Below are 19,055 nucleotides of genomic sequence, written 5' to 3'. Positions count from 1 at the left end.
TGACGTGTCTTTTTTCAAAAAACCTTCAGGTGAAAAATTTGACAGAAGAAATGTGAAGTTTAGATGAGACGATTGGAAAATTATCCAAGGACAAGAAAGCCCCCCAAGAGACCCACCAGCAAGCCTTGGATGACCTCCAGGCAGAGGAAGACAAAGTCAACATTCTGACCAAAGCCAAAGTTAAGCTGGAGCAACAAGTGGATGATGTAAGTCTAAACATTGAGCTTTATTAGCTTTTATTCTGGATAGGTTTCACTATTAAACATACTTCCTACTTCGTTTTACAGCTTGAGTGTTCTCTGGAGCAAGAAAAAAAAGATATGGATGGATATTGAGAGGACAAAGAAAGCTTGAAGGGGTTCTGAAACTGACACAAGAATCTGCAATGGATCTGGAGAACGACAAGCAGCAGCTGGAGGATCAACTGAAAAAGTACAATAAACACTTCAGTGTTTATCCATTCATATTCTAGTACATGTGATTTTGGTAGAAACTCTAATCATATGGTTTGACATGGCAGGAAAGGCTGAGTTCAGCCAGCTTCTCACCAAAATTGAGGACGAGCAAAGTTTGTCAGCTCAATCTCAGAAAGAGATCAGGGAGCTCCAGGTACTCAACGATAAAATATTGCCTTCAAGATTAAGCCCTTTTTGTGTTTAAAATGTTTCCTTCAATACTTTATTTCAGGCCTCTACTGAGGAGCTGGAAGAGGAGATTGAGGCGGAACGTGCTGCCAGGGCTAAGGTGGAGAAACAGAGGTCTGATCTCTCCAGGGAACTTGAGGAGATCAGCGAGAGGAGAAGAAGCTGGTGGAGCCACCATTGCTCAGAGTGAGGTGAACAAGAAGCGAGAGGCCGAGTTTCAGAAACTGAGACGAGACCTGGAGGAGTCAACTCTGCACCATTTTTTTTTTACCTTTATTTAACCAGACAAGTCAGTTAAGAACATATTCTTATTTTCAATGACGGCCTGGGAACAGTGGGTCAACAGCCTGCTCAGGGGCAGAACGACAGATTGTCAGCTCGGGGGTTTGAACTCGCAACCTTCCGATTACTAGTCCAACGCTCTAACCACTAGGCTACGCTGCCGCCCACTATGAGGCTACTTCTGCTGACCTGCGTAAGAAACACGCAGACACTGTGGCAGAGCACATTGACAATCTGCAGCGTATCAAGCAGAAGCTGGAGAAAGAAAAGAGTGAAGAAAAATGGAGATTGATGGTCTGGTCAGCGACATGGAATCAGTGTCCAAATACAAGGTAGAGAACAATCTCATTCCATTACAGAAATATGCATTCATACTTTTTTAATTCATGAAAACAGATTACATTGCTTATTATTTTTCTAAGGCAAATTACTAGAAGATGTGTCATGCTCTGGAGGACCAGCTGTGCGAATACAAGGCCAAACACAATGAGAACACTCGCCAGCTCACTGATCTCAATACTCAAAGAGCAAGACTTCAAACTGAGAATGGTAGGAAATACATCATGCTGAGTTGGCAATAATCCACCACTTGGACCACAATTAAAGAGGGCCTGTTCTAACAAATGTTCTTGTAATACTTTAATTTGAAAGGCAAGTTTTCCCGCCGGCTTGAAGAGAAAGATACTTTCTCAGATGTCAAGGACCAAGTTATCATTCACTCAACAAATTGAAGAGCTGAATAGGCAGCTTGAAGAAGAAAACAAAGGTTTGTTTTAAAATTCTACTTTGAAGAATTCATTCATATCTAGACCTCTAAAAGAGTACAAATAAAAGTCAAAGAAAGTACACAGCTCTACACATGCTTAAAAATGATAACCAACTCCCATCTTTTGGTGTAAAGGTGTCACGGCTGTTGAAAGAACTGTACCAAGGTGCAGTGTGGTGAGTGTACATATTACCTTTTTATTTAGGATGACGCCGACAAAAACAATAAACATACAAAACCAACCGTGAAGCTTAAGGCAATAGTGCCAACAAACAAAGATAACTTCCCACACAGAAAGGAGGGAAAAGGGCTACCTAAGTATGGTTCCCAATCAGAGACAATGATAGACAGCTGTCCCTGATTGAGAACCATATGCGGCCAAAACATAGAAACACAAAATCATAGATAACAAAACATAGAATGCCCACCCCAAATCACACCCTGACCAAACCAAATATTGTACTTTAGAAATGTACTGCTCACCTTCATGAGGCCAAGAAACATTGTGTTTCAACACTAAATAAGGACATTCATATCCTCAGGAAGAAGCTTGCCCAGCGACTCCAGAATGCTGATGCGGCCATTGAGGCTGTGAATGCCAAGTGTGCCTCTCTGGAGAAGACTAAGCAGAGGCTGCAGTGAGAGGTGGTGGACCTCATGGCTCTTGTGGAGAGAGCAAATAGTCAAGCAGCTGTCCTGGATAAAAAGCAAAGGATCTATGACAAGGTAATACACTTGTATTGAATTTACATGTAGCGACCTCCATAGAACAAAAGTTTATCAGTCACCCACCAATTCTGACCCTTAAGTAGTAGACTATACTAAATTGGACTACCAATGTTTTGCCAATATCTTTCAAACCCTCCTTAGATTGTGGCTGAATGGAAGCAGAAGTATGAGGAGAGTCAAGCTGAGCTGGAAGGTTCCCAGAAATGGTCTTGTTCCCTCAGCACTGAACTCTTCAAAATAAAGAACTCCTATGAGGAATGTCTGGAGAACCTGGAGGCCATGAAGAGAGAGAACAAGAACCTGCAACGTATGCTAACTAGACAATAGTCTGTGTCTCTGCAGGTTTAAACTTCAGATCTGTAACTAACTATGATACTAATGTTATTCCAGAGGAAATATCTGATCTGATGGAACAAGTTGGTGAGAATAGCAATGAACTGGAGAAGAACAAGAAGCAAACAGAGAAATCTGAGATCCAATCTGCTCTGGAGGAGGCCGAGGTTTGATGCCAATGGAGAAATGTCCTGAAATATGAAAATGTCAATAATCAATGGAATAATTTCAGCATGAATAACAGATATTGTTTCGTCATTGTCAATTTATCCAATTATTTTAGGCCTCTTTGGAACACGAAGAATCCAGCCGGAGATAACCCAGGTCAAAGATGAGGTGGACAGGAGGCTGGCGAAGAAAGAGGAGGAGATGGAGCAAATCAAACTAAACAACAAGCATGTCGTTGACACCATCCAGTCGGTCCTAGACTCTGAGACCCTCGGCAGAAACAATGCCCTGAAGATCAAAAAGGAGATGGAGACCGATCTCAACGAGATGGAGGTTCAGCTGAGCCACGCCAACAGGTAGGTTGTTGAGGCCCTGAAACAGCTGAGAAACGTCCAGGCAGACCACAAGGTAATGCATTCAAAGCATTTCTACATAATATGAATCTATACTGTCTTACTAATTAACTTTATTATAAAGTTGAGTTTATTTCTCTCCTCGGGATGCCCAGCTGCACCTGGATGAGGCTCTGCGTAGCCAGGAAGAGCTGAGGGAGCAGGCAGCCATGGTAGAGCGCAGGAGCTCCCTGATGCAGATCGAAGTGGAGGAGCTGAGGGCTGCCCTGGAGCAGACGGAGAGGAGCCGCAAGATGGTTGAGCAGGAGCTGACTGATGCCTGTGAGAGAGTGTGGCTGCTGCATTCCCAGGTATACTCACAAATATGTAGCCTTGCCAAGGTTTATATAGATTTCCCATGCCACTATTGTAACATCTAATAACATTATCTATAATGCCATACTTTAACAGAACACCAGTCTTCTCAACACCAAGAAAAATCTGGATGCAGATGTCAGTTAACTTGCAAGGAGAAGTGGAGGATGCCATCCAGGAGGTCAGGAACACAGAGGAGAAAGCCAAGAAAGCCATCACTGTGTCATATCAAGCAAAGATTCACAATATTTTACCTTCATGTCATGTAAAACCAACAACAATATGATGTGATGAAATGTTCTCCTACACAGGTGGCCATGATGGCTGAACTGAAGAAGGAGCAGGACACCAGTGGTCATGTAGAGAGGATTGACGAAGAACCTGGAGGTCACAGTCAAGGACCTGCAGCTCCGTCTGGATGAGGCTGAAAACCTGGCCATGAAGGGCGGCAAAGAAGCAGCTCCAGAAACTGGAGGCTCAGGTAACCCATCCCCTTTTCACAAGATTATCATAGTATGGGACTCAAATATTCTAGATTAATTTAATGACATACCGGCAGATGGTGCTGTCTCCCAGAGCTGCTAGGCTGGAGGCATAGTGAAATCATTGTTTTTTAGCTGCTATAATGGAAGCATATCCCAGAGGAAGCCTGAAACAATTCATCAAGTGTTGACTACTTGTGATGTGATCCACTCATTGGCAGGTGCGTGAGCTGGAATTTGAACTGGAGGCTGAGCAGAAAAGAGGAGCTGATGCTATGAAAGGAGTCTGAAAATATGAGCGGGGAGTCAAGAAGCTCACCTAGCAGGTAGTAGAGAAATGAGTTCAGAGGAATCTGATTCAATCAGAAGTGATCTAATTTCCTTTACCTCACTGATTGATCTGCTGATCTCTGCTTGCAGACCGAAGAGGACAAGAAGACTGTCCAAAGGCTGCAGACCCTGGTGGACAAGCTGCAGTTGAAAGTGAAGGCCTACAAACGTCAGGCTGAGGAAGCTGTAAGCTTAGATCAATGACCTATGACCAAATGAAAAAGTACCTGGTTGTTATTGTTAATCCCTGACTACTTGTATTATGGTCTGGTGGTGTTGTTCCAGGGAGAGCAGGCCAACACCAACCTGACTAAGTGCAGAAAGATGTAGCATGACCTGGAGGAGGCAGAGGAGAGGGCTGACATCGCAGAGTCCCAGCTCAACAAGAGCAGGGATGCCGGGAAGGTACGATACGATACAAAAACATAAGTATTCATATATTTCAGCACCACATTGATTGATTGATGTGTGTAGTATTTGCCAAAAAAAAGGAAAATAAAAACAACATTTGTATTACATATTTTTTATCTTATGTACCAGCCTGAATCTAAGTGAGTAGAAGACCCAGAAGTGGTTAGAAGACCCAGGATTTGTGCCTGCTTGGATGCCTGCCTGGATGTCTGGTTCCGTTTATGTATAGACTGTAGCACAACCTAGTGGAACTATAGTACAAAATAAATTAAGCAAGTGCATGTATAACTGTTTCTGGGGTTGTTTTAAAGTGTGACACAAAACATTAACATTCACTTTTATCTGTTTTGCATTAACATATCCTCCAGTGATCTCATTAGGCCTACTTTTGATAGGTTTTTTGTTGTTGTCATTATCTTGCCAAACAAGGCAACAGTATAAACAAGTGTAACACAATCATTCAAATCATTAGTCAGCCAAACAGTATGGATTTTGAGGCTTAATTTAGACCCGGCAGAACCTCCATGTAGTTTTAATTTCATTTGAGAGTCTGCGATTTTCAGAGATTAGTAGTGAACCTCAGGAGAATGCATGGTGACATTTTGGGCTTCCCCACGACAGCCAAAATAGACCTCCTCTCCAATGTCAAAGTCCAATACAGAACACACGCACACACAAAAGGCCTACGGGCCTAAAGCTTGCATGCTATCTCAGGATTAGCCATGATTAAGGCCCCATATTCAAATGTCAATCCAGACTGATCAGAAAGATCAGAAAGGCACAGAGACATTTCCTATCGCTGGGCTAAATCATTAGCTGTGTGATGCCTTCTTTAGAACTATCTGTTTATTGCACAGTGATTGACTATCATATTTAGGGTGGCGCATCCCACCTGTGTTTGTCTTATTTTTGTGGTCCAGTAATAAACGCACACATTTAGTGTCTCAAAGGTCATCATAACTTTGGAATTTCAATTGTCTGAAAACCAGATTGGAATTTACACTTGGCATGGAAGTATAATACCCATTCTGCATGTTTTCAATAAAGCAGGATTACACTAGGGTTTTAATTTGATTTCCAATAAGGTCCTGGGCTCTTTCTGCCCAAATACAAACAGATTAACAGCTGAGTATCTCCATGTTATTGATTTATGTTAGATTGATGTTTTAAACTAGGAATATAATTGATGGAACTACACATTATAGATGGAACATCTATATGCCTGGCAAAATATACAAATGCTGAAATGCCATTTCCTGTCACATACATCAAGGACCAATTAAGATCATGCTTAGAATAGGATCACAAATGTATCCTTATCTTTGCTTCATCTTAAATGGATAGCTGTCCCTCCAAAAAATGTTAAGACGCAAACTATTTCAAGGTTTCACATTTCTCCAATTCCATCCATCGGTTTATGTAACGTCTGCCCTCTGCCTCTGAAAACCATTGTCTGGCCACCATGCCACTAGATCCCAGAATAAGCCCCATAATGAGAGATGACAGAGAACTAATCAGGGGGGTGGCTTACTTTTCCATGCCCAAAACAACGGGAAGGATATGAGGGGCGACCCAAATTATCTCAATAAAAGCCGCCCCCAGTGAGTCCCTTTGATTACTGAGGGATCCGTCTGAGGGAGAACTCTGGTGAGTAATATTAAAACCTCTCCTATAGAGGTTTGTGCACTACTGACTGTCTATGCTAAAGCTTTTTCATCAACAAAAGGTTCCATTATGATGTTTTCAAATGCAAAAATGAATTAAAAAATAATGGTTCCTCAGGTGAGTGAAACAAAACAGCAACCTTTTCTCAGTGAGTCTGGATTTGGGTAAGGTTGAAGACGCTTTATTTTACAGTCCTCTCTCAGCTGGTCCTTTTAATTGATTCCTGTCACTGGATGTCTCTCCATCAGAGAAAGTGATTTAAAAAAAAACTTATTTTGAAACTCTGCTTTCTCTTCACAGTAAAAGCCCAGCCATGAGTACGGACGCAGAGATGGCCATTTTCGGCGAGGCAGCCATATACCTCCGGAAACCGGAGAGAGAGAGGATTGCCGCTCAGAACATCCCATTTGATGCCAAGACAGCCTGCTATGTGACCGACAGCAAAGAGCTGTACCTCAAAGGCAACATCCAGAAGAGAGACGGTGGCAAAGTCACTGTAAAGATTACTGGTGGACAAGTGAGTGTTTGACTCCACAACTAATTAATATAGACAGTATTACTACACTGAGTATACCAAACATTAGGAACACCTTCCTAATATTGAGTTGCACCCCCCTTTGCCCTCAGAACAGCCATAGTTTGTTGCGCATGGACTCTACAACGTGTTTAAAGCGTTCCACAGGGATGCTGGCCCATTTTAACTGTAATGTTTCTAACAGTTGTGTCAAGTCAGCTGGATGTCCTTTGGGTGTCGGACCATGCTTTATACACACAGGAAACTGTTGAGTGTGGAAGAACCCAGCAGTGTTGCAGTTACTGACACAAACTGGTGAGCCTGGCACCTACTAACATACCCCGATCAAAGGCAGTTAAATCTTTTGTCTTGCCCACTCACCTTCTGAACGGCACACGTACACAATCCACGTCTCAACTGTTTCAAGGCTTAAACATCCTTCTTTAACCTGTCTCCTCCCCTTCATCTACACTGATTGAAGTGGATTTAAGTGTCATCAATAAGGGATCATATCTTTCACCTGGATTCACCTGGCCAGTCTTTATCACAGAAAGAGCAGGTGTTAATGTTTTGCATACTCAGTGTACATTGTAATAATAACTAATACAATATGTTAGTAATTAACAGAAGTAGTACTACATGTTAATAACTCTCATGTCTAACTTTCCAAGGGTGTAACAGTGACGGTGGATGATGTGTATCCAATGAATCCTCCTAAATTTGATAAGATTGAGGACATGGCCATGATGACCCACCTCAACGAGGCCACTGTGCTGTATAACCTCAAAGAGCGTTACGCAGCATGGATGATCTATGTGAGTCTAGACTGCTTGACATTACGTACTGTCAGTGGTGGAAAAAGTACTCAATTGTCATACAGTACTTGAGTAAATGTAAAGATACCTTAATATAAAAATGACTCAAGTAAAAGTGAAAGTCACCCAGTAAAATACTATTTGAGTAAAAGTCTAAAAGTATTTGGTTTTAAATATACTTAAGTATCAAAAGTAAAAGTATAAATCCTCTCAAATTCCTTATATTAAGCAAACCAGAAAGCAGAATTATTATATATTTTTACATTTACAGATAGCCAGGGGCCCATTCGAACACTCAGACATCATTTACAAATGAAGCATTTGTGCTTAGTGAGTCCGCAAGATCAGGCAGTAGGGATGACCAGGGGCGTTCCCTTGATAAGTGCGTGAGTTGGACCATTTTCCTGTCAAAATGTAACGAGTACTTTTGGGTGTCAGGGAAAATGTATGGAGTAAAAAGTACATTTTCGTTAGGCACGTAGTGAAGTAAAAGTTGGCTAAAGTAAAGGTACACCAAAAAACAACTTAAGTTGTACTTTAAAGTATTTTTATTTAAGTACTTTAGACCACTGTGTAGTATATACAATTCTTTATCATTCACTCCAATACAATACCAATGAGATAAGCCAAAAGTAATGGTTACTAAACTATGTTTCAGACCTACTCTGGGCTGTTCTGTGTTACTGTGAACCCCTATAAGTGGTTACCAGTCTACAACCAGGAGGTGGTAGTGGCCTATAGAGGGAAGAAACGCATGGAAGCCCCACCTCATATCTTCTCTGTCTCTGACAACGCATATCAGTTCATGCTCACTGGTAAGGTTGATATTTGGCTGTAATGGAAAACCTTATTTAGCAGAATTACCTGATTATGTCAATATATCCCCCTCATTAAGCCCTCTCATCAAAATATTTTTATTCACAGACCGAGAGAACCAGTCTGTCCTTATCACGTAAGTTGCATTCTATATTAACAAACCGTCATATTTCTGTACCACAAGTACCACTTATCTTACCTATCTTATTCTTTTCCCAACCTTGTTTATTTATCTGAACTCAGTGGAGAATCTGGTGCAGGGAAGACTGTGAACACTAAGCGTGTCATCCAGTACTTTGCGACAATCGCAGTGTCTGGGAAGAAAGAATCTACCAGTGGCAAAATGCAGGTGAGGCCCTGTGATACCAGCTGACAAAAAACTAGTTCAAATGTATGTAATAGTCATTTTAACAAGTAAATATCAGATAAATAGTGGTTTGTGAAGTAAAGTGTAAGCAATTATTCTACAGGGCTCGCTGGAGGATCAAATCATTGCAGCCAACCCTCTGCTAGAGGCCTATGGGAATGCCAAAACTGTGAGGAACGACAACTCCTCACGATTTGTAAGTTGAGCCTATTACCGTTATCTTTAATATACTTCTTAAGACGTGTTACAGTTCAAACCAGGAATCCTAAATTATTATTTTCCAAACAGGGTAAATTCATCAGGATTCATTTTGGAACCACTGGAAAGCTAGCATCAGCTGATATTGAGACATGTGAGTCTATGCTGTATGTTTCTGTGCATGGTCTAGACTAGAGGTTATGGAAGGCATTGGCACTCTTGACTCTTTCCCCAGACTTGCTGGAAAAGTCCAGAGTGACATTCCAGCTTGCTGATGAGAGAAGTTATCACATCTTCTATCAAGTAATGACCAACCACAAGCCAGAGCTGATAGGTAAGGATCACATGACTCATGGTATTGCCAATGGTCCATCCTGACATTAAAGCTGAGTATTGCATTTTAAATCACTAATGACTATATTCATCTCCACAGAGATGCTGCTCATCACAACCAACCCATATGATTTCCCCATGATCAGTCAGGGGCAGATCACTGTGACCAGCATCGTAGACAAAAATGAACTGGTCGCCACCGATGTAGGTCTTCTTGATTTGACAAATAACTTACAAATTATGTTTGCACATTTACCATAATGCGATTAGCATAATACAACATCATGTGGAATCTACTTATAGTATATACTTGGTTTCCTACTCTTCTATTAACATTGAATTGACTTATATCTGATTGATTTGGCTACTAGACTGCTATTGATATCTTGGGCTTCACGCTGGATGAAAAGATGGGCATCTTCAAGCTGACAGGTGCTGTGATGCATCATGGGAACATGAAGTTCAAGCAGAAGCAGAGGGAGGAGCAAGCAGAGCCAGACGGCACTGAGGGTAAACATGGGTTTTGAATATGTATACATAATATGAACATACGGTATATATACTTACTCTGAAAAGTACAACATGTGACTCATCTCAGTGATGATCAACTTTAAGTAATAGAGATGTTAAAATTCTTCTACGGCTCCTGTCATTGTTTTAGTGGCTGACAAAATTGCCTACCTCCTGGGCCTGAATTCTGCAGATCTGCTAAAAGCTCTCTGCTACCCCAGAGTGAAGGTTGGAAATGAATATGTCACCAAGGGACAGACAGTCCAGCAGGTGAAAAATCATATCTATTCAATATTACCAATACATATACATCAATCAGTCCCTTATGATTATTCCAATTCTGTTGTATTATTGTTTAACTTTCAGGTCCATAATTCAGTTATGGCCCTGGCTAAATCCATCTACGAGAAGATGTTCTTGTGGATGGTTATCCGCATTAACCAGATGTTGGACACCAAGCAGCCAAGGCAGTTCTTCATTGGTGTCCTGGACATCGCTGGGTTTGAGATCTTTGACGTAAGTATTGAATGTCCTCAGCACAGTACTTAATCGAATGATACAGTCTCTGTAACATTGAAACACAGTATGCCACTCAAATACTTTCTACAGTACAACAGTCTGGAGCAGCTGTGTATCAACTTCACCAACGAAAAACTGCAACAGTTTTTCAACCACCACATGTTTGTGCTGGAACAAGAGGAGTACAAGAAAGAGGGAATTGAGTGGGAGTTCATAGACTTTGGAATGGACTTGGCCGCCTGCATTGAGCTCATTGAGAAGGTAAGTGTAATGGGAAGGCTTCATGTCAGATGAGAAGAATTTACACTACTGTTGTATCTCGTATCAACCTCTTTTCAACTTCATCCCACGACAGCCAATGGGCATCTTTTCCATCCTCGAAGAGGAGTGCATGTTCCCCAAGGCTTCAGACACCACCTTCAAGAGCAAGCTGTACGACCAGCATCTGGGAAAGACTGGCTGCTTTCAGAAGCCCAAGCCTGCCAAAGGCAAGGCCGAGGCCCACTTCTCCCTGATGCATTATGCCGGAACTGTCGACTACAACATCTGTGGATGGCTGGACAAGAACAAGGACCCGCTGAACGAGTCTGTGGTCCAGCTGTATCAGAAGTCTGCCGTTAAACTGCTGTCTCTCTTATATGCAAGCTTTACACAAGCCGATGGTATGGGATCTATAACTTTATCTCTAAAAACATGGTCTTGTATACACAACATGGTGTTATAGATATTCACACAACTCCCGCTTGTTTCATTGACAGATCTTAGCAAGAAAGGTGCCAAGAAGAAAGGTGGCTCCTTCCAAACAGTGTCTGCCTTGTTTCGGGTAGGCCGGATGCATCAAGTAGTGAAAATAACGACTACAAATGAGGTATTGAGACTCAAACGTTCCACTCATTTACGTTACTATCATCCCACAGGAGAACTTGGGCAAGCTGATGACAAACCTCAGATGCACTCATCCTCACTTTGTGCGCTGCTTGATTCCCAACGAGTCAAAGACTCCAGGTAGCACGAAAGCATTGGTTACTGAGTGTATGTACGAGATGGAGTGAGCTCCAAAAGTAATGGGACAGCGGGTTGTTGTTTTGTTTTATTGTCAAATGCATTGTAAAACACTTCTACATGGATGTGGATGCTACCAGGACTACGGATCATCCTGAATGAATTGTGAATAATGATGTGTGAGAAAGTTACCGACGCACAAATATCTTTGCATGCTGGGAATATGGGACCAAATACTCAACTCTGGACCACTTTAATCCACATAAGTGAATTTGTCCCAATGCTTTTGGTCCCCTAGAATGAGGGGACTATGTAAAACAAAAGTTAGAATTTCTAAACGGTTCATCCGATATGGATGAAAATACCATAAAATGAAAGCTAACAGTCAGCACGTTAACCTCATAGTCATTTCAAATCCAAATTGCTGGAGTACAGAGCCAAAACAACAAAAAATGGGTAACAGTCCCAATACTTTTGGAGCTCACTATGGCAGTGAACAACCATTCTCTTCAGATAAAATGCAGCCAAAATCTTGTACATCTTAGGTCTCATGGAGAATGCCTTGGTGATCCACCAGCTGAGGTGTAATGGTGTGTTAGAAGGTATCAGAATCTGCAGAAAAGGTTTCCCAAGCAGAATCCTGTATGGTGATTTCAAGCAAAGGTATACTATCATTCCATGGTAGTTCACCAAAAATGCTATGCATTTAAATCCTTTGAAAAAAATACAACATACCTAAAATATATATCTTTCATGTTTGGAACAGGTACAAAGTATTGAATGCCAGTGTTATCCCCGATGGCCAGTTCATTGACAACAAGAAAGCTTCAGAGAGGCTCTTGGGATCAATTGATGTGGACCACACTCAGTACAAATTTGGGCACACCAAGGTAAGAGGAGCCCAATTTTGTTCACAATCACAAGCCACAAAGTTAACATTGGCAGTCAATCTAAATCCTATTCTACGGCCCAACTATGTATTTTTGTCTCTCAGGTGTTTTTTAAGGCTGGGCTGCTGGGAACTCTGGAGGAGATGAGAGATGAGAAGCTGGCAGCGTTGGTTACAATGACTCAAGCGCTTTGCAGAGGCTTCGTCATGAGGAAGGAGTTCAAAAAGATGATGGAGCGAAGGTAAGACTGTTCAATTGCCTCAGTAGGACTGATCTGCTTGACTAATTATCTGTGAAGCTATAATTTTTCATTTTTCTGACCATGGTGATTGATGTAATAACCACTTATTCGTCACACAGAGAATCTATCTTCATCGTCCAGTACAACATCCGCTCCTTCATGAACGTGAAACACTGGCCATGGATGAAGCTGTACTTCAAGATCAAGCCCCTGCTGAAAAGTGCTGAGACAGAGAAGGAAATGGCCACCATGAAGGAAGAGTTTGCCAAGTGCAAGGAGAACCTGGCCAAGGCTGAAGCCAAGAAGAAGGAACTAGAGGAGAAAATGGTCTCCCTTCTGCAGGAAAATAACGATCTTCAGTTACAAGTAGCTTCGGTATGTTATTCACCAGTTAGGCCCCAAAACATTTACAACAAAGCTTTATTGACATTGTAAAATAAATAAAAGCATGTCAAAAATATAAAAGGTTAAACACCAACGGTATTCACTAAGTTGATGGGTTATATTTAGGATAATGTTTTACAGCTTTGCCATTCTAGTTTTCATTTTTAAAACATCTTATTTTCTAATTGTATATATTTGACATGTTATGAAAATGAGCTATAATCTTTTAAAGTTTCCAAAATGATGGTAGTTTACTGGTAAATTGTGAAGTTACCGGTAACAAATAAATACAATATTTGATTTAAACATGTTTTGAAAATAATTCTGTAGGAAAGTGAGAACCTTTCAGATGCGGAAGAGAGATGTGAGAGTCTCGTCAAGAACAAGATTCAGCTGGAGGTCAAAGCTAAAGAGCTGAGTGAGAGGCTGGAGGATGAGGAGGAGATCAACGCTGAGCTGACCGCCAAGAAGAGGAAGCTGGAGGACGAGTGTTCTGAGTTAAAGAAAGACATTGATGATCTGGAGCTCACCCTGGTTAAAGTGGAGAAAGAGAAACATGCCACTGAAAACAAGGTTAAAGACACTTCCCCGGCATAAAGTCTACATTGAAGCTTTTTATTTGATCAGTTTGAGAACGTTCACTTTTGTGTTTGTATGAACAGGTGAAAAACTTGACTGAAGAAGTGTCAACACTGGATGAAACCATTGTTAAATTATCCAAGGAGAAGAAAGCCCTCCAAGAAGCCCACCAGCAAGTCTTACATGATCTCCAGGCAGAGGAAGAGAAAGTCAACACTCTGACCAAAGCCAAGGCTAAGCTGGAACAGCAAGTGGACGACGTGAGTTTGACAAGTCCAGTACATCATAGGCCTACGGTATGTCATGACGTCCTAACCTTGGTATATTCTTACAATGATCCCATGTGATGTTACAGGTAGAGGGCTCTCTTGAACAAGAGAAGAAACATTCCATGGACCTTGAGAGATCCAGGAAGAAGATTGAGGGAGATCTAAAACATGCCCAGGAATCCATAATGGACCTGGAGAATGAAAAACAGCAAATGGATGAAAAGCAGAAGAAGTACGATGAAATACTTCTTACATACTGTACACATTCTACTGGATCAGGTTCTATCCACATTTTAACAACTTTCAATGAATATTTAACTTATAGGAAAGACTTTGAAATCTGTCATCTTGCTGGGAAAATGGAGGATGAGCAAGCCCTTGGTGCCCAGGTGCAGAAGAAACTAAAGGAACATCAGGTATCAAATTGCAACAAATGTTTCAAGCAATGATGTTGATATGTGGTGCAACTGCCAACAATGCATCCCATGTTTTTTTTAAATCAACTGTTTTGTTTTTTCCAGGCCCGTATTGAGGAGCTGGAAGAGGAGATTGAGGCGGAACGTGCTGCCAGGGCTAAGGTGGAGAAACAGAGGTCTGATCTCGCCAGGGAACTTGAGGAGATCAGCGAGAGGCTTGAAGAAGCTGGTGGAGCCACCATTGCTCAGAGTGAGGTGAACAAGAAGCGAGAGGCCGAGTTTCAGAAACTGAGACGAGACCTGGAGGAGTCAACTCTGCACTATGAGGCTACTTCTGCTGCCCTGCGTAAGAAACATGCAGAAAATATGGCCGAGATGGGAGAGCACATCGACAACCTGCAGCGAGTCAAGCAGAAGCTGGAGAAGGAGAAGGGAGAATACAAAATGGAGATCAGTGACCTGGTCAGCAACATGGAGTCGGTGTCCAAATTGAAGGTAAGTTGACAAGTTAACAAGATTTATTGCACATTTTCAAACTTATATTTGTGGTTATAAAGAATGTTTTGTTCTGCCAGAGTAACCTGGAGAAAATGTGCCGAAGTCGAAGTCTTGAAGATCAAATCAGCGAGCTAAAGGCCAAAAGCGACGAAAGTCAGCGAAAAGTCACTGACATCACTGTTCAAAAAGCAAGATTCCAAACAGAGAATGGCGAGCTTTCTCGTCAGCTGGAGGAGAGAGAATCACTGGTATCCCAGCTGACCAGAAGCAAACAGGCTTTGACTTCGCAGGTGGATGAACTGAAGAGGCTGGCTGAAGAGGAGCTTAAGGTACAGAAACACAACTGATTCAAATGTCCGCATCACATCAAATAAACATTAAAACATATACTAAACGTTTCCCTTACTGGGTGTGTTTGCAGGTCAAAAATGCCCTAGCCCATGTCCTCCAATCGTCCCGCCATGACTGTGACCTGCTGAGGGAGCAGTTCGAGGAGGAGCAGGAGGCCAAGGCAGAGTTGCAGCGCGGCATGTCCAAGGCCAATGGAGAGGTGGCTCAGTGGAGAACCAAATACGAGTCTGATGCCATCCAGAGAACAGAAGAGCTGGAGGAGGCCAAGTATGATTAGTCAGACCTGTAGATATACAGAGTTAGGGTCTCACGCTGACACCAAACATTCAATTGCAAAGATATTCTGATTTGCATACAGTGTTTAAAAAAAACAACTGTTGATGACAATTTAGAGACCATTCTATTTCTTAATATATAGCAGCATTTGCTGAAATCTCTATATCTATGTCTCTCTATAACTTTTAATTTATCTATTAGGAAGAAGCTTGCCCTGCGTCTTCAGGATGCTGAAGAGACAATTGAGGCTGTGAACGCTAAGTGTTCCTCTCTGGAGAAGAGCAAGCAGAGGCTGCAGGGAGAGGTGGATGACCTGGTGATTGATCAGGAGAAAAATAATGCATGGGCTGCTAACCTGGACAAAAGGCAAAAGAACTTTGACAAGGTATTACATTACTTGGAGAGGACTCAAATCATTTTAAGTTGAGGTCTATTTCTTGGTAACACATTTTTTGTCTCCTCAGGTTTTGACCGAATGGAAGCAGAAGAATGAGGAGAGTCAGGCTGAGCTGGAAGGTTCCCAGAAAGGGTCTCGTGCTATGAGCACTGAGCTCTTCAAAATTAAGAATTCTTACGAGGAATGTCTGGATCAGCTGGAGACCATGAAAAGAGAGAACAAGACGCTGCAGCGTATGGCTGAGACTGTGGTTTTGGCATTCTTAAGACTTTAACAAGTATCCTATAGGCAAAGGCAACTGATACAATTATAGACCAAATATCTGTTTTTCTATTTGATCACCAGAGGAGGTCACAGACCTGAGTGATCAGCTTGGTGAGACTGGGAAGAGCATCCATGAAGTGGAGAAGGCCAAGAAGATTATAGAGACTGAGAATGCAGAGATCCAGACAGCTCTTGAGGAAGCAGAGGTACTTTGTTTCAACAATACTGTAGATGAGTAAAGTTGGTGTGGTTCAGTTCTGCGCATGAAACAACCTGGTAGGTTGTACTCTTTATAGTTACATGTACACTTCAATGCAAGTGTTCTTCAATCACCACCTGTATCTCCCTCAGGCCTCTCTGGAGCATGAGGAGTCCAAGATCCTACGTGTGCACCTGGAGCTGGCCCAGGTCAAAGGTGAAGTGGGCAGGAAGCTAGCGGAGAAGGACGAGGAGATGGATAAGCTAAAATGCAACAGCCAGAGGTTGATTGAGTTCATGCAGAGCACTCTGGAAGCTGAGGTCAGGGGCAGAAATGATGCTCTCAGGTTCAAACGCAAAATGGAGGCTGATCTTAACGAGATGGAGGTCCAGCTGAGTCATGTCAACCGGCAGTCTGCTGAGGCCCAGAAACAGCTGAGGAATGTCCAGGGACAACTTAAGGTGAGGGTCACTTTTACTGCAAACAGCCATGTGTTGAATTTTGGAGCAGGGTAATGTGTGGCATCATAACAGAACAGGGTAGTAGCACTATCCACCAACTTCACTGAATTGGTGTTAGAAGTAGGATCCACAACTCTACTTCCTTGCTGCACTTCAGTTGCATGTACACTTCATAAAACTAATCAAGACATGGTTGTGACTGGTTTTCCAGGATGCCCAGCTGCACCTGGATGAGGCTCTGCGTAGCCAGGAGGACCTGAGGGACCAGGCAGCCATGGTAGAGCGCAGGAGCTCCCTGATGCAGGCCGAAGTGGAGGAGCTGAGGGCTGCCCTGGAGCAGACGGAGAGGAGCCGCAAGATAGCCGAGCAGGAACTGACTGACGTCTGTGAGAGAGTGGGGCTACTGCATTCCCAGGTTAGTGTCAGTGGCTTACTTACATCATATTTATAAGGAAATATAATCATGTAAATTACAGTTGAGGCCTGATCTACTCTCATTGGTCAAGTCAGGAAGAACTTCTCAAGTTTAAGAACTTCTGTTTCAGAACATCAACCTGATGAGCACCAAAAAGAAGCTGGATGCTGACCTCACCCAACTCCAGGCTGAGGTTGAGGATGCTGTCCAGGAGGCCAGGAATGCAGAGGAGAAAGCAAAGAAGGCAATCACGGAAGTGAGTGACAACCATAGGTTTCACTGAGTACACTGTCATAGACATCCCTCTTTCAATCCTGTTTGTCCTTGTTCTCTGTGTGCTAATGCAGGCAGCCATGATGGCTGAGGAGCTGAAGAAGGAACAGGACACCAGCGCTCACCTGGAGAGAATGAGGAAAAACCTGGAGGTCACAGTCAAGGACCTGCAGGTCCGTCTGGACGAGGCTGAGAACTTGGCCATGAAGGGAGGCAAGAAGCAGCTCCAGAAACTGGAGACCAGGGTGAGTCAATAACAGCTATTCTCTTTTGATATGCAAATGCATAGCTCTCAAATGGATGATATCCAGAGGATTAGCCAACTGAGTACGAGCGGTAGGAAAATCTCTAGGCTATAATAACTCTGCATCTGAATTTCAAATAGATTTTTTAAAAGAAGTGCACATTAATTAAACAAATATATTTGAAAGAGTGACATTCCAACCTTTGACCCTCTGGGTTGCAGGTGCGAGAGTTGGAGGGAGAACTGGAGACTGAGCAGAGGATGGGAGTTGATACCATCAAAGGAGTCAGGAAATATGAGAGGAGAGTCAAGGAACTCTCCTACCAGGTAGAGGATTACCATATTGCATTGATATTACCACTACTACAGTAGTTTAATGATAATGATGGTTATGATGATGACAATGATGTGGGGTAGGTAGATGAAGACAAAAATGGTAATAATAACAATATTTTCCAGGCAGAGGAGGACAAGAAGAATGTCTTCAGACTCCAGGACCTGGTGAACAAGCTGCAGCTGAAAGTAAAGGCATACAAACGCCAGGCTGAGGAAGCTGTAAGAAAAACTTCCATTTGTCATCTATACCCCAATTCAAAATGGCTGCATATTTATTTGATTATGACGTTAACCTTGATGCTGAATTTCTCCACAGGAAGAGCAGGCTAACACCCACCTGAATAAGTTCAGGAAAGTGCAACATGAACTGGAGGAGGCATCCGAGAGGGCTGATCTCGCTGACTCCCAGGTCAACAAGATGAGAGCCAAGAGCAGAGACATGGGCTCAACGGTTTGTTTGAAATGATACCTTTACAGATAAAGTTGTTTAGTAATGCCACTGTATTCATAGGTAGTGAATGATATCAAATGTTTTTCTCCAAACAGAGCAAAGAATAGCGAAGAGAAGATATGACTCAGAAGACTCCTAAAATAGGAGTTTTGAATGACTTATGTACTACGCATGCTTGGCTCACTGTATGTGCTGTATTATTAAACTCACATAATATGATATAAGCTCCTTGGAAAGAATAATGCATTTCTACCTGAAGTATTCTGGCGCCGCCTTGTGGTTAACACCCGGTTTTATTTGTTTTATCTTACCTCCACTATTTTACTTCAAGATTGCGACACTAAGATTACTTTCAACCTAATAAATATGGCTATACTGTGTGTTACAAAGAGCATAGGCTCGCCTACCAAGATTGTGAGATCTGCACTACGTTTAATTGCAAAATAAATTGTGGCACACAATTCAAAAGTATGACTCTGTAGCTGCATTCATTGGACGTGCATATCATTGATCCGTGGAG

The 19,055-nt window shown here is 42.3% G+C and overlaps 1 protein-coding gene across 1 annotated transcript; it reads left to right on the top strand.

The window, feature by feature from the left end:
* Window positions 1-57: 57 nt before the first annotated feature.
* Window positions 58-19,006, top strand: LOC118357391 (myosin heavy chain, fast skeletal muscle-like). The gene is made up of 54 exons (XM_035734443.2): window positions 58-206; window positions 288-432; window positions 521-609; window positions 688-1,258; window positions 1,349-1,475; window positions 1,578-1,692; window positions 1,828-1,868; window positions 2,235-2,418; window positions 2,563-2,728; window positions 2,812-2,921; window positions 3,038-3,330; window positions 3,431-3,625; window positions 3,726-3,810; window positions 3,941-4,110; window positions 4,333-4,437; window positions 4,532-4,627; window positions 4,727-4,846; window positions 6,818-7,034; window positions 7,703-7,846; window positions 8,505-8,661; window positions 8,771-8,798; window positions 8,906-9,011; window positions 9,133-9,225; window positions 9,318-9,381; window positions 9,463-9,561; window positions 9,661-9,764; window positions 9,932-10,070; window positions 10,222-10,340; window positions 10,437-10,586; window positions 10,680-10,850; window positions 10,945-11,251; window positions 11,348-11,412; window positions 11,507-11,594; window positions 12,137-12,254; window positions 12,358-12,481; window positions 12,586-12,722; window positions 12,842-13,097; window positions 13,437-13,679; window positions 13,769-13,945; window positions 14,041-14,186; window positions 14,280-14,370; window positions 14,476-14,865; window positions 14,946-15,197; window positions 15,290-15,486; window positions 15,697-15,880; window positions 15,960-16,125; window positions 16,238-16,362; window positions 16,508-16,816; window positions 17,028-17,231; window positions 17,362-17,487; window positions 17,579-17,749; window positions 17,971-18,075; window positions 18,208-18,303; window positions 18,401-19,006. Exons 17-54 carry the CDS (start codon window positions 4,773-4,775, stop codon window positions 18,548-18,550), a joined length of 5,892 nt encoding a protein of 1,963 aa, XP_035590336.1. The 5' UTR covers window positions 58-206; window positions 288-432; window positions 521-609; window positions 688-1,258; window positions 1,349-1,475; window positions 1,578-1,692; window positions 1,828-1,868; window positions 2,235-2,418; window positions 2,563-2,728; window positions 2,812-2,921; window positions 3,038-3,330; window positions 3,431-3,625; window positions 3,726-3,810; window positions 3,941-4,110; window positions 4,333-4,437; window positions 4,532-4,627; window positions 4,727-4,772; the 3' UTR covers window positions 18,551-19,006.
* Window positions 19,007-19,055: the final 49 nt, after the last annotated feature.

Source organism: Oncorhynchus keta, chromosome 24 (genome assembly GCF_023373465.1).
Source record: "Oncorhynchus keta strain PuntledgeMale-10-30-2019 chromosome 24, Oket_V2, whole genome shotgun sequence".
NCBI classification, from domain to species: domain Eukaryota; kingdom Metazoa; phylum Chordata; class Actinopteri; order Salmoniformes; family Salmonidae; genus Oncorhynchus; species Oncorhynchus keta.
The sequence above is the reverse complement of the archived record's forward strand: the minus strand, read 5'-3'. Positions and strand labels throughout refer to the sequence as shown.